At 34.8% G+C, this 13,485-nt stretch overlaps 3 protein-coding genes and 1 long non-coding RNA gene across 4 annotated transcripts; all 4 read left to right on the top strand.

Annotated features, from left to right (window-relative positions):
* The first annotated feature begins 235 nt into the window (after positions 1-235).
* LOC116164056 (uncharacterized protein K02A2.6-like) lies at positions 236-1,192 on the top strand. The gene has a single exon (XM_031478184.1). It carries the CDS (start codon positions 236-238, stop codon positions 1,190-1,192), a length of 957 nt encoding a protein of 318 aa, XP_031334044.1.
* A 6,392-nt stretch (positions 1,193-7,584) lies between these two features.
* Positions 7,585-9,159, top strand: LOC116165043. Its single transcript, XM_031479312.1, has 5 exons — positions 7,585-7,718; positions 7,988-8,548; positions 8,599-8,673; positions 8,728-8,826; positions 8,877-9,159. Exons 2-5 carry the CDS (start codon positions 8,038-8,040, stop codon positions 9,137-9,139), a joined length of 948 nt encoding a protein of 315 aa, XP_031335172.1. The 5' UTR covers positions 7,585-7,718; positions 7,988-8,037; the 3' UTR covers positions 9,140-9,159.
* Positions 9,160-9,180: 21 nt separating this feature from the next.
* Positions 9,181-9,660, top strand: LOC116165042. The gene is made up of 3 exons (XR_004144064.1): positions 9,181-9,325; positions 9,419-9,524; positions 9,582-9,660. It is a non-coding gene; the product is annotated as an uncharacterized LOC116165042 (long non-coding RNA).
* An 858-nt stretch (positions 9,661-10,518) lies between these two features.
* Positions 10,519-13,476, top strand: LOC116164940. The gene is made up of 3 exons (XM_031479201.1): positions 10,519-10,938; positions 10,992-11,090; positions 11,158-13,476. The coding sequence occupies exons 1-3, from the start codon at positions 10,918-10,920 to the stop codon at positions 13,186-13,188; spliced, it is 2,151 nt and encodes a 716-aa protein (XP_031335061.1). The 5' UTR covers positions 10,519-10,917; the 3' UTR covers positions 13,189-13,476.
* Positions 13,477-13,485: the final 9 nt, after the last annotated feature.

Genomic DNA, 13,485 nt, shown 5'->3' with positions numbered 1-13,485 from the left:
TCAACAGCAGAAGATACTTGAAGAACTTCACATTGGGCATCCGGGTGCAACACGCATGCAATCACTAGCTCGCGAGAAGTGTTTCTGACCCGGAATCAACGATCAAATCACAACATTCGTCAAGCGATGTAAGCAGTGTGCTGAAAACGCAAAATCGCCTATTAAAGAAGTTTTACACCCATGGCCGAAACCTGAAGCACCGTGGCAACGATTGCACATCGATTTTGCAGGTCCAATGGAAGGTGACTACTTCCTTGTCGTAGTGGATGCTTTTAGCAGTTGGCCGGAGGTCATTCGGATGCGTTCAACCACGGCGGAGAAAACGGTCAAGGCAATGGCTGAAATATTCGCTCACTGGGGTCCTTGCAAAACGATCGTTTCGGACAACGGACCACAATTCATACCAGAAACTTTTAAAAAATTTTGTATGGCGGAAGGCATTCAGCACATCACCTCAGCTGCTTATCATCCACAGTCGAACGGAAGGGCGGAAAAGTTCGTTGACACTCTCAAGACGGCTTTGCGAAAACTTGAAGGGACGGATGGTGGCATCGACTCTCATCTTAGGATCTTCCTGAGCAGCTATCGCCGAACTCCATCTAATGCGTTCAACAATAAATCACCGTTTGAACTCATGACGGGACGCAAAATGCCTTCGAAATTCGATCTTTTGCTCGAACGGTCAGACGGAAAAGGTGATCCTAATGTAAAGATGGCTCAACAGTTCAACAGACACCACGGAGCGAAAGCACGAACATTTGGCATCGGAGAGACAGTTTACTATCAGATGCACCATGGCAATGACTGGATGTGGCATCCAGGAGTTATCCTAAAGCAACTGGGAGAAACAAATTTCCTAATCAACGTGAAGGACCGAATCATTAAGGCGCACAAGAATCAACTGCAACGACGAGTGTCACCAATTCATCAGGACAATGAAACCGATCATTACGACGACTTTGATTGTAATTCCTATTCGTGTCAGAACAATCAGGTCCTTGAAAGCCCTCTTCCACAAGATGATCCAAACGAAAGCCGCATGACAGGCTCATTCGACGATGCCGATGGAGAATTCTCAGAAGAAGTACAAATTCAGCCATACGTCAACGATCGCCCACATCGCACTACAGCAGGAAAACTGCCCGAAAAGTACAAAGACTTCGTGATGGCAGTCCTGGCCAAGCATGCATAACCTGGAGTCCTGGACATTTCATCTTAGCGGGGAGGAGTGATGTAGATGTAACACACCTAATACAAGTAGGCGGCTCTGATTTTGGGATGACAGTTCGAATTATGTAAAACGTATATAAACACGCGTTTTCCGTTCTCTTAAATAATAAAGTATTCTAATAAACTGTAATTACTCTTGACTTGTTCTACGAATACTTCAGGGAAGAATCTGGGGGTGTGGTTTGATAAACATTTAAATTTTGAAAAACACGTATCTAAAATGTTGCAGGTATCTTTTGCGAAGTTCAAATATATTTATAAATTTAAAAAAGGTGTTGTCGTCTTCATTGAAATGGTCTTTAGCCACAAGCCTAGTTATGAGTAACTTCAATTACTGCAGCATTGTATATTACAGTTTTCTTACAAAGGTGTATAGGAACAAAATTCAAATGTTACAAAACACTTGTTTACATTACTCTTTTAGTATTAACTATAGTGCACATGTTACGCCATATTATTACAAAAACTCAATCTTAAAAATGGAAGAAACGTTTTGTTTACAATACGTTAGGTTTTTATATAATCTACTTGTAAATAAAAGTCCAGGTTACTTATACAGCCAGTTGATTTTGCGATCTGATTTGCATAGCGTGAATACAAGGTTCAAACATTTGTACAATATTCCAGCCCATAGAACTTCAAAATATGAATGTAGCTACTCAGTAGTAGCGCCCACTTTGTTAAATAAATATATTCAAGGGAGAGACATTAAGAGTAAGAATTTTTTTAAAAATAATCTGAAACCGCAAATGATTGAATTGTACCATTGAATAACTTTGACTCAACGATATTATACGTAACTATTTCATTTATATCTATTTAACATTATTTGTAAGTTATCTTCCTGTTATTATAGTTTATCTTCTTTCTTTTATATTGCACTTAAAATTAAGTTAGTTTAATGTATCTGTACTTGCTGGTGGAGTGGAAGAACAGCTTTGGCTGAACTCCTACCATTTGTGTTTTTCACAATAAACATTATTATTATTATTATTATTATTAAACTACGGGAGTGAGTGCAAAAGTTTGACGGAGATTTGAGGTCCCTACGTGACTTTTTTAGGGACCCAAACATCGATTTTCGTAAAAAATCGCATACATTTTTAAATGATAGGAAATTGAAGGTGGTTTTACCCAAATAACCACGCGTAAAAAATCGAACGCGATTGTGCGCAGATCTCGGCGCAGATACTGAGATGACGATTAGAATCGAAATGTTCATAAAAAGGTCCCGAAAAAAGTAAAATACCCCTAAAAAATTCAAAACACTTTTTTATTATACCTGAATCACAATCTCCGTTTTAAACACTCAAATGTGTGCGAAAAAAGGCCTTTTTCGTCGACCTCTCGATAACAGCATAAATTACACCTTAGTTACGGGTGTAGCATGATACTATAATAATCAGATATGCTCATGCGCACGCGAGCGCATCTATAATGACGTCACTGGGTGACAAACGAATTACTGGTAACATGATAATAGTATCATGCCATAATGACAGCTTGACAGTAGCGATTTGCGTGTCGTTCTATTTGAAAGTAAGCGACATGGTGTATTGTGCGGTGATGAGTTGTACAAATAATTCCAACAGAAACAGCTATACTTTTAATTTAAATTGTCGGTATTTTCGTTTTCCTAGACTGACACATATTTGTGATGAATGGGTGCGTGTTTGCAACAAAAAACGTAAATTTAAAGTCGAAAATTCTAGAATTTGTTCTGAACATTTTGTGGAAAGTGATTATCGTTTAAGAGAAAAGCTACAAAATTACCCACGGCATTTATGGTGTTTAAAAAATGATGCCATTCCTTCTGTAAATTTACCAAAATTAAATGAAAGTGAAGATGAAAGCTTGGATACATGCAAGTATCAGGATGAACGGTCTCAAGACTCGTCTCAAGATCAAATAGCTTCAGAAAGTAAGATTTCTACAATGGAAGAAATGGTAATGAAATTCTTGCTCTAATATATCCCTACTTATAAAATTTCTCGTATATATTTTTAGTTCCCAACATTCTTGCAAAGATTGTATTACATTTAAAAGTGCCATTTTAAAACAAAACGTAGAATTAGAGCTGATTAAGAAGAAACTAACAAAAGTTGAAGAAGAATCTGAAGCATTAAAGAGTAGGCTTGCCCAAAAAACTGCAGAATTACAATTAATGGACAACAATTTTCTAAATCAAAACAAAGAATTGGAAATGGTCAATGCAAAACTAATTAAAGCTGAACGCGAATCGGAAACTGATAGACGTATGCTTGCAAAGAAAACCGCAGAATTGCAATTAGTGGAAAAAATTTTTACGAATGGTCAACTACGAAAACTAAAATCCACAAGTAGTCGCATATTATGGAGAGTAGAAGACATTGCTTCTTCAATATCCTTATTCTCAGCAGGACCACGCTCTTATCGTTTATTGAGAAAAAGAGGTTATCCACTCCCAGGGCTTTCTACATTAAGGCGGTGGGCAGAGAAAATTGACGTCAAGCCAGGTATTTTATAGCAATTGTAAAATTTAGTACATGGTTTTATAACTAAATATTCTAAACATTGAAATAATCTCTTTTAGGTATCTTAACTATAATACTAAGGCTAATGGAAAATAATTCTCTATCCAAAATGGACAAAGCTTGCGTTGTGCTGTTTGATGAAATGAAAATTCAAGCTGGTTTCGAGTACGAAAGAAAAAGTGATACAACATTAAGCCCATCAAAATATGTTCAAGTAATTATGGCTCGAGGTCTATTTGGAAACTGGAAGCAACCGATATTTTATGATTTCGACTGCAAGATAACTAAAGAACTACTATTCGAAATTATTAAAAATCTTGAGCACATTGGTTATCCAGTGTATGCGATAAACTCAGATCTAGGAGGTAGCAACAGGGGTCTTTGGACATCGCTAAATATTTCAGAAAATAAGACGTGGTTTGAAAATCCAGCAACGAAAAAAAATATTTATGTATTTGCGGACGCGCCTCATATGATAAAACTTTTAAGGAATCATTTCATTGATACAGGTTTCCTGTTGAATGGCAAAATTGTTAACACAAAACCTATTGTAGAACTTTTGGAAAACAACAAAAATTTAGACTTACGCATTTCTCATAAAATCGATGAGAGTTTTTTAACAGTCAAAGGTCCACAACGGCAAAAGGTAAAATTAGCAACGAAATTGTTTTCACACACCATAGCAAAAGCCGTTGAAAGATTAGGTTCTTTAGGTTTAAGTCGAAGTGATAGCTTTTTAGAATGCTCACACTTACTCAAAATTACAAATGATTGGTTTGATGTGTTTAATTCAAAAGTTCCCGAATGTGATTCTCGAAATAGAATGAAGGCTTATGGTTTGTCCTTGTATGATCAAAACAAAATTATAGATGACATGTCGAATACAATGCTTAGCTTAAGAAAAATTGATTCTAAAGCATTATTGCCTTTTCAAAAAGGTATTATAATAGGGAATACGTCATTAAAATTATTGCTTAATGATCTTAAGACAGATTTCAATGCAAAATATTTATTAACTTACCGCTTAAACCAAGATCCGTTAGAAGGTTTTTTTTCAATAGTTAGATCAATTGGTGGTCTCTACGACCATCCCACTGCTTTACAATTTAAATATCGATTAAGGAATTACGTTTTAGGACGAAATGATGAAATCATTTCTAACTCTTCAAATGTAGAACAGGCAGTAGATGCACCAAATATTATAATTGAGAACCTACATACATTAAAAAATATTTGTGACGATATAGATAATGTAAAAACAGTTACTGGGCAAATGTTAAGTACATTAAAAGTAAATGTAGATAGGTACGACGAAGGTACAACAGATGAAATTTCTTCAGTAGATGAGCTGACTCAACTGCAATGTGACGGATTAGAAAACTTAGCGGGATATGTAGTTTTCAAATTAAGAAAAAAGGAGACTCTGGGATTCATTCCAGATTCCAGCGATTGTTCATCTTCGTGGCTTAACCACGTGTCTGAAGGCGGTTTAATGAAACCCACAAATAACTTTCTTGAAAATTGTAGGCAGCTAAATGCGATTTTTGATGCAATAAATGGAAATTCTTTAAAAATTCAAATTAATTATATAAAAAACTTAATAGAACATTCTGAAAATGTAGATGTTAGTCTTGATGCCAAAAAACTGTTTTTTAGGTGTAAATTGTATTTTAGAATTCGAAAATTAAATCGTTATATTAAAGAACAGTCAAATACGAGGAAAAGAAAGTTTGTAAAAATTGTTAAATAATGTTGTTACTAGTCTGGCCCCTCTAGATTACATAAGCAACTAAAATGTACGTATTTTACAACCCTCGATATTAAAGGCTAAGTTATGACCTCCTCGTGTATGCATTTTATGGTCTTCGTTAAGGATAATTTAATTTGAATTGTAATAAAGTATAATTTATGATAATTTGTTATTATTCTTTGCCAAGTCTCATCGCTCAATAACTTACACTTCTCACTTGGAATGGTCATCTTGGAGAAATTAGTCATAAGAGCTACCTCTAAAGTGTGCACTAAAACGAACGATGAAACATTTTTATCCCTGATCAACTTTTGATAAGAGACCTTCCCGAAATCGACTCATTCATATCATAGTGCGAACTCGGTGAAAAACTAAACATCCTATTCAATTCATTTCCTGTGCCACATTTGTTATGCACTTTACAACAACAAATGTTACTGTGTAAATCTCTCTTAATATTCATTGGCGACAAGCGACAACAAAATTTAAATTTGTCACCCGATGACGTAATGCGCAAACAAGTTCTAAATTCGTTCGCCAGTTGAGCAATAATAAGTAAGAGATTTGGATAACCGCCTATGATTGCAATGTGCAAATTGTTCGCCATAAAAGAGAGCTGCCCTATTCCTTAGTCCTCAACTCTGTATTTATGCGCAAACTCCCCAAGTAATTATTTACTTCTCTCCGCCTACTTTTAAGTAGCGCCAATTTCAAATGTCATAACCTATAACTCGAAAATAGGGTTAAAATTTTATTAAACCATTATTGTGTGCAATTACCATATGTAAACACAACCACGCACCATTCGGAAACTTCACCGAGACTTCTATTCGCTTCATGCAGGTTCATATTCACCACATTGGCCCCATTCCACCTGCCGACTCCTATCACTATTGTCTGATCCTGTGATGTCTTTAGATAAGTATACCTACTAGCTGGCCGAGGCACGCCCTCCCAAGACCAATCGCCGCCGAAGCGTTTCTTACCTGTTGACTATATCGCTTCGATTCCCCTACTAGCATCTTCACCGATCAGACAATTTGAATCTTCCCTTTTTTGTGCCCTCAACATTGTTTTCGGCACACAAGGATTCGGGACTTGCACTCAATGGCCTACTTGAATGATTTCACTGCCAACTCAAATCAGCGCTCACGTGCCACCCAGTGCGTTCTGGTTCAAGGTACTCTGTATCGTTCTGCTTGGAAACTGTAGCATTTTCACAGAGAACTTTCGAGCTTCCTCAGCGGAGTTTGTTTACGGTTACACCCTTCAACTTCGAAGGCAAACTTTGTAACGATTTAGAAACTTAAATTGCAATTGAAATAATATACCTATAGGGATTATATCTTGAATATAACATGAAATTGGATAAGTTCGCATCAGCTATTACAAAGTGATACATTACCAATGTTCAAAGAAACACAATTAAATTAAAGACATTTACTGATTTTAAAATAAAATTAACATTGTCGAGTTGGAAATCTTTTAGGTGTTAAGTGTGACCCCCATATAACTTCGTGCCCCCATCATGCTTGCGTGCATCCAAATCAATGCAGTCATAGCGGTTAAAATGACGAGAACACAACCTTCTTTTTACATCATCGAATTCCGATAGTTCACATGCTTGCAGTCACCGATTCTTGTTGCTTTTTTCACTTGGGAATCTAATAACAAGTATGGCATAAATTAATTGATTGCAGATAATTGCATTGTAACTTACTTGTGCCATGAAACCGAAGAATCCACTTTCCCACAAGTACCTGCATTTCTTTATTTCTAAGTAATGAACACACTAAAATTGCCAAACATTAGGTATTCCTTTACGTATACTGATTTATATAACTACGAAAGGCTTCTTTACTATTAAAATTAAACAAAAGTTCAATAACTCATAAACAAAACAAACAATTTAACCTCAATCCGTTATGTCAAACTGGAGTAAATGCTTGGTAAATAACACTACATAATAACAGGCAAGCGCATTAGCGCCTAGTTCCAACTAATGACAGAAGTATATTTCCATCCACTAACGTTGGCGATAGGCGTGTCCACTCGTTTATCCATATACTTCTCTTATATATATGGAATAAATGTTAACTACAACGCCATTTTGTAAATCTTGTTGGTTTAGCTTTAGAGGTTACTGTGAGTGTGTTTTTATTTTGCAATCGTATGTATTTGTATCGGTGTTAACATTTATTACAAGCGGGATATTTTATTAACAGGTGAGTAAAACACGAGGTAAAATATTAATGGCAGAAAGCGGCCCGTACATGATCAATAATATTGTGAAACCAGTCGATATGATCTACATAATTCATACTAATGGCTGTATTTCAAAATTGCAAGAATTTTACTTCAATACCCTTAGTCAAACCATCAATACCAAAGAGGCAATCTCAAAATTATTGTCAATATTTAGAAATATTGTTATTATTGATCGTGTATGGGCCGCTTAATACTTGATTTCTTCATTTCCCATATTTTTTGTTAGAAATTGGATTTCGCTGTAATTATGGCAGAATAATCGGCTGTATATTGAGTATGTCTGATTCTAAAGAATTGCCAGAGAAATGTCTTTTGGGTCTTTCCAAACGGCAGTTAAATCGCATAATACATAATGTAGCTAAAAAGAACTGCGCATCACATGTAGCTCAAGCCATCGTAAACAACGATGAGCAACGCAGTATTCAACTAATCGCAAATAGCTGTATTGATCCTGATGAGGAACGAATTGATGGATACGATTCCGAAGGCTCTTTTATATGTATGCTGGATGTCTCGAACAATGAAGATCAAGAAAAGTTTGGGATTAATGATGACAAACTTGTAAATGATGATGTCCTTCCAATTGACAGCTTACCATTATCCGCTGAAGATCAATCTGATTTAAATACCGACACCGAATTATCTAAAGAAGTTAGAAGACAGAAAAAAAAGAAGAAAACGAGTTCTTCCAGCGAAGAAGAGTCCGAAGCCTCGGACGCTACTGATGAGCGCATATTGGAATATCCACAACCACCAAAACGCTCCAGACAACTCCAGGCAGTAAAAGGTAAAGAAATTATAAGATTGCAATAGATTTTGTACAACATGTATTTTTAGATAATAGTCAAGACATAGTTTTGGAAAACCAATCTAGCTCTGGTATCCAAAAATTGGACCAAATTGAGGCACCAGGTATTTGTTTAGCTTTTTATTAAAATTCTAAATATCTAATAAATTATTCTACAGTATCTTCTTTGAGGGCGTTGCGGGAGTTACAATCACAAACACCAACGACTTCGGTGTCACGATGTTCTACACCCCAATATACTGTTAACGCTGATGAAGGTATACATTAAACGTGCTGATTTCTTATGTGTAACACTATTAATTTTTAGATTTTAAATCTAAGTTATTTAAGGAGTTTTCCTTTATAAAGGTACATTTAATCAAAGTTAGCCAACGACTTTCGGCATTGGAGGAAAATCTCAATAGTTCATCCAAAACAGAAGCTGATGACGATCACATAAATAATGATTTTGAGGAGATAATCAAAAATCAGTTCCCATTACAATTGGAAGCAGATTTACAAAATATGGAAAGGCAATTAACAGAGAATCCTGATTTAAAAAAATTTATGGTGAGATTACTAGGCGAATGAATTATATACTTAATACATTATTTTAGGTCAGTTAATGTAGTAGCTTTGGTGGACATAAAGTCGATGAGGTTACTAAAATTATTTTGAAAAAATTACTATCAAATAAATTAGCTGGCAACTACAGTTGGTTGGGAGCGAAAAAGAAAATGTCATTCAGTGGATTACAGATAGCAGAAGTTATTTTATGTAAGTTAAAATATATGTACGATATAAGCAATTATGTTTTTACCTATTACTTTATGCACTTGGGACCTACTTCTATTAATCTAATTCTTTCAGCTGCTGTAAAACGAAATAAATCTTTGGTTGGTGCTACAGAAAAAGATGTGATTGATTCAATTAAGAATTGGTTAAGACATGCTGCTGCAAGATATTCAAATCAATGGTATGTTATTGTTGCATGTATGTTTATTTATCAGGAAAAATTTTTTTCTAATTACAGCAAGAAGAATCAGAATCAAGAAATACAATGAAGTGTATAAGTTACAGATTCGTAAAATAAAGATTGCTATAATCAGAAATTTTTTATTTAAAAGGATTACTGGATATCTTTTTTCACCCCTTTCATAAAACTGGCAGATATCTAATGGAGATAATCATTTAACGTCTAATGGAGATCTGTATGGATATCCAGATTCTTGGATATAGTGGGACATCTGGATGTCTAAAGGACATCCACTATACGTCTATGTATATCTAATAGAGATAATGGATATCCATAAAAAACACATCTTAGACGTCCAATGGTTGTCTTTGTGCTGTGTGGGTAATGAACTGTTTTCCTTTTACATTTTTGAATAACACCGAACACAAAGTAATTAATTAATCATTATTTTCGAGTGCTGCGTTGCTCGCACATGTTTTTGGATGTCGAAAACTTGGATTTTTGACATCCATACTCAGCCTAACAATAATAGTATATTATATACCGCGGGACTGAAGTCGTACTTTTAATCCCGAAGGTAAAGTTTATGGCCCGACCGAAGGGAGGGCCATAATTTACCTGAGGGATTAAGACCACTACTTCAGTCGCAACGTATATACGATATTTTTCGTACTTCCGAAACTTAAACACTTAATATTATGGAGTTAGAAAACGCGTTCTTTCAAAAAATCGTTGCTTAACAAGTTACCATAGGAACGTTGCGTTGGTACGACAAACCCTATGCTATGGTAACAAAAATAATTTGGAAACTGTCATTGCTATAGGGTTTTCGCTATAAATAGCGTTGCACGTCATCAACAGAAGAAAATGGCATGCCAATTTAAATCAAGATTTGACGGATTTATATTCATTATTATTTAGTTACTTTTTGGGAGAATAAGTTGGCAGATTCGGAATTTTTTTTACAATGTTGCCAAACGTTATTTGCAGTGTTGCCAATGTGAGGGAATTTTCCCGACTGGCGGGATATTTAACCACCGCATGGAATTTTTTCGGGAATGATCATGTTGGGGGAAATTTGGGGAATTTTTCACATTTTATTCGTGAAATGGGACAAATACTTATAAAATAAAATATAAAATGCTTATGTACCTTTGATGAATATTAAGTACAGTTTTTAATTATTAATTACAACATTTTTAACTGCTCTGTGATAATGGTCGCTTGTTCTTGTACGAGACCTACTCTGTGGTAATCGAAAATAAACAGCAGTTTAGCCACAGCCACAAACACGCGGAACGAAAGGCAGCGCCGCGCCACGCCAGCGCGTAACACTTTACCACAAGTTAGGTTAACGTTTGTTTATGATTGTGTTGTTCTTTTATTGTTTAAAATGGAGAGGTGGCTGATTAAGGTAATTTTTAAAGATGTTTGTTATCTACAATTCGTTTTAATCATTGTGTTTAGAAATCTACTGCTAGTGAGTGTAACACTGTAGAAAGGAATGATCCTGATGAAAACGAGGAGGAGGGTTCCAGTTCCATCGAAATGGACTTGGATTCCATGGTAAGTTGCAATTTGTGATAAAATCTATTGCTTTGCTATACATGGTTATTAAAATTCATTTTAATAGGACAACCACGAGCTGACTAGTGAAGAGGAATCGTTCTCGAACGTTGAAAAGCCTTCCAAAAAGAAACGAGAAAAAGGAATGTATGTGAATAAATTTTGTGAATCATGGCTTAGCGTACCACAATTTCAAAACTGGCTGAAGAAATCTAGAAGAACAGACAAGAGTGGACATGACTTGTGTTACTGCGTTTTATGTAAAACGGAAATAATGTGCCACAAAACTGGAATATTACGCCACAGCTTGTCCAAAAAGCACAATTTGAACATGAAACAAGTATCCACAAATACTAAAATCCCAAATTTATATAAAATCTCGCCAACAGACGACAATGTCAGAAATGCTGAATTAAAATTATCTGCTTTGTTAGCCACCAATAATTTATCTTTTTCACTAATGGATACCTTAGCTCCATTGTGCAAAAATATCTTTCCGGACTCTGAGATAGCACAAAAACTATCGCTTAAAAGGACGAAAGCTACTGCCTTAATCACAAACAGTTTGGGAAAGTTTTTTTTTGAGGATCTGTACTCTATTCTTCAAATTCCTGGCACATTTTTTTCTATTATCATGGATGAGACGACAGATATTGGAGTAAAAAAACAGTGTGCGTTTACTGTAATTTATTGTGATCCAAATAGTGGCAAAATTGTGACAAAGTTTTTTGACATGATAGAAATTAGTTCAGGTAAAGCGGAAGATCTGTATAGATCACTTAAAGAAGTAATTGTAAGCAAAAATATTCCTCTTACAAATCTTGTTGGGTTTTCTTCAGATACAACCAATGTCATGGTTGGACATAATAATTCAGTTTTTTCATTTTTAAAAGCAGAATTAAAAAACATTGTTTGTGTAAAATGTTCTTGTCATATGATTCATTTAAGTGCATCAAAAGCATGTTTGAAACTTCCACGTTCAGTGGAAGATTTACTTAGAAATTTAGGGTCTCATTTTAATAGAAGCCACTTGCGACAAGAAAGATTTCGAGAATTTCAAGAGTTTTTTAAGACAGATATTCATAAAATACTGTCACATGCTACTACTAGATGGTTGTCTATGAAACAATGTACTGATAGAGTACTGGAACAGTATGATCCACTTAAGGCTTATTTGAGAGAATTAACTTTCACAGATCCTTCAATAAGTAACGATGACATGTTGAAAACCATCGAAAATCATTTTACTAAAATATATTTAGAATTTATGTCGTATACTTTAGAATTGTTAAATGGGTTTAATCTAATGTTTCAATCAGAAGCGCCCCTATTGCATAAATTAAAACCTCAAGTAGAGAGCCTATTAAAATCACTGTGCAGTAATTTTATAGATGTTAAGTACATTAGAAAACAAGGTTCCGTTTTGAAATTAAACCATACTGATCCCACCAATTTCGTTCCATTAGATCAGCTGTACCTTGGTATTCAAGCATCTGAAAGCATCCAGAATTTAAAGAACGATCCTAATGTAGCACGAGAAGACATTGAAAGGTTTTTTAAAAGTTGCTTAAATTTTTATATTGAGGTTGTAACTGATATAAAAACTCGATTTGATTTTAGTGATCCTGTGTTTGAAATAATTAAAATTGTTGATCCAGGGTTTGCATATGGATTTGAAGTAAAATCACTAAATTTTGTAGTTAAAAGATTTCCATTTTTAAATGATTTTATAGATATTCAAGAATTGGATAATGAATGGAAAGAACATGCTTTGTTGGACTTACATAAATTAGGTATTAATATTTCATATGATGCACAGGAGTATTGGCAAAAAATATTTGCCTTAAAAAACGCTGCGAATATTGAGCTTTTTAGTAACTTAAAGACAGTTATTAATTTCCTCTTAGTTTTACCGTTTTCGAATGCTTCTGTGGAAAGAATATTCAGCGATTTAAAAAACATAAAAACTGACCATAGAAACAAATTAAATACGGCCACTATTAACGCTCTAATAGCAACAAAACAAGGAATTACTAATGTTGTAGAATTTAAGGTAGATAAAACTATGTTGAAATCGAACATTTGGAAAGAAAAATAAAAAGTTCTCTGGTTGTCTTGTTTTTTCTTTGTATACGAAATCTTATATCATAGTGTTTGATATACAAGATGTTCGTTGAAGAGATCGTATATATACACAGAGTGGTATATTAAATGTACGAAAAACTTCATTTATATACGTACCCATAGGCACTTCAGTATTTAGTATCCTTCAAAGGTCACACTTGCGGGTTGGAAGAGAGAAAATAATGAATAACCGCATTTTTCTTTTGGGGCGGGAAAAATTGGGAATTTTTTGTATGGATAGTTGGATTTCTGCATTTTTATGATTGGCAAC

Source organism: Photinus pyralis, unplaced genomic scaffold (genome assembly GCF_008802855.1).
Source record: "Photinus pyralis isolate 1611_PpyrPB1 unplaced genomic scaffold, Ppyr1.3 Ppyr1.4_LG2, whole genome shotgun sequence".
Classification (NCBI taxonomy): domain Eukaryota; kingdom Metazoa; phylum Arthropoda; class Insecta; order Coleoptera; family Lampyridae; genus Photinus; species Photinus pyralis.
The sequence above is the reverse complement of the archived record's forward strand: the minus strand, read 5'-3'. Positions and strand labels throughout refer to the sequence as shown.

Coding starts and splice junctions, on each gene's coding strand:
- LOC116164056 (XM_031478184.1), top strand. CDS start 236: ATGGAAGGTGACTACTTCCTTGTCGTAGTGGATGCTTTTAGCAGTTGG.
- LOC116165043 (XM_031479312.1), top strand. CDS start 8,038: ATGTCTGATTCTAAAGAATTGCCAGAGAAATGTCTTTTGGGTCTTTCC. Junction 8,549..8,598: donor ACAACTCCAGGCAGTAAAAG/GTAAAGAAATTA, acceptor ATGTATTTTTAG/ATAATAGTCAAGACATAGTT. Junction 8,827..8,876: donor TACTGTTAACGCTGATGAAG/GTATACATTAAA, acceptor ATTAATTTTTAG/ATTTTAAATCTAAGTTATTT.
- LOC116164940 (XM_031479201.1), top strand. CDS start 10,918: ATGGAGAGGTGGCTGATTAAG. Junction 10,939..10,991: donor TGGAGAGGTGGCTGATTAAG/GTAATTTTTAAA, acceptor CATTGTGTTTAG/AAATCTACTGCTAGTGAGTG. Junction 11,091..11,157: donor AAATGGACTTGGATTCCATG/GTAAGTTGCAAT, acceptor TCATTTTAATAG/GACAACCACGAGCTGACTAG.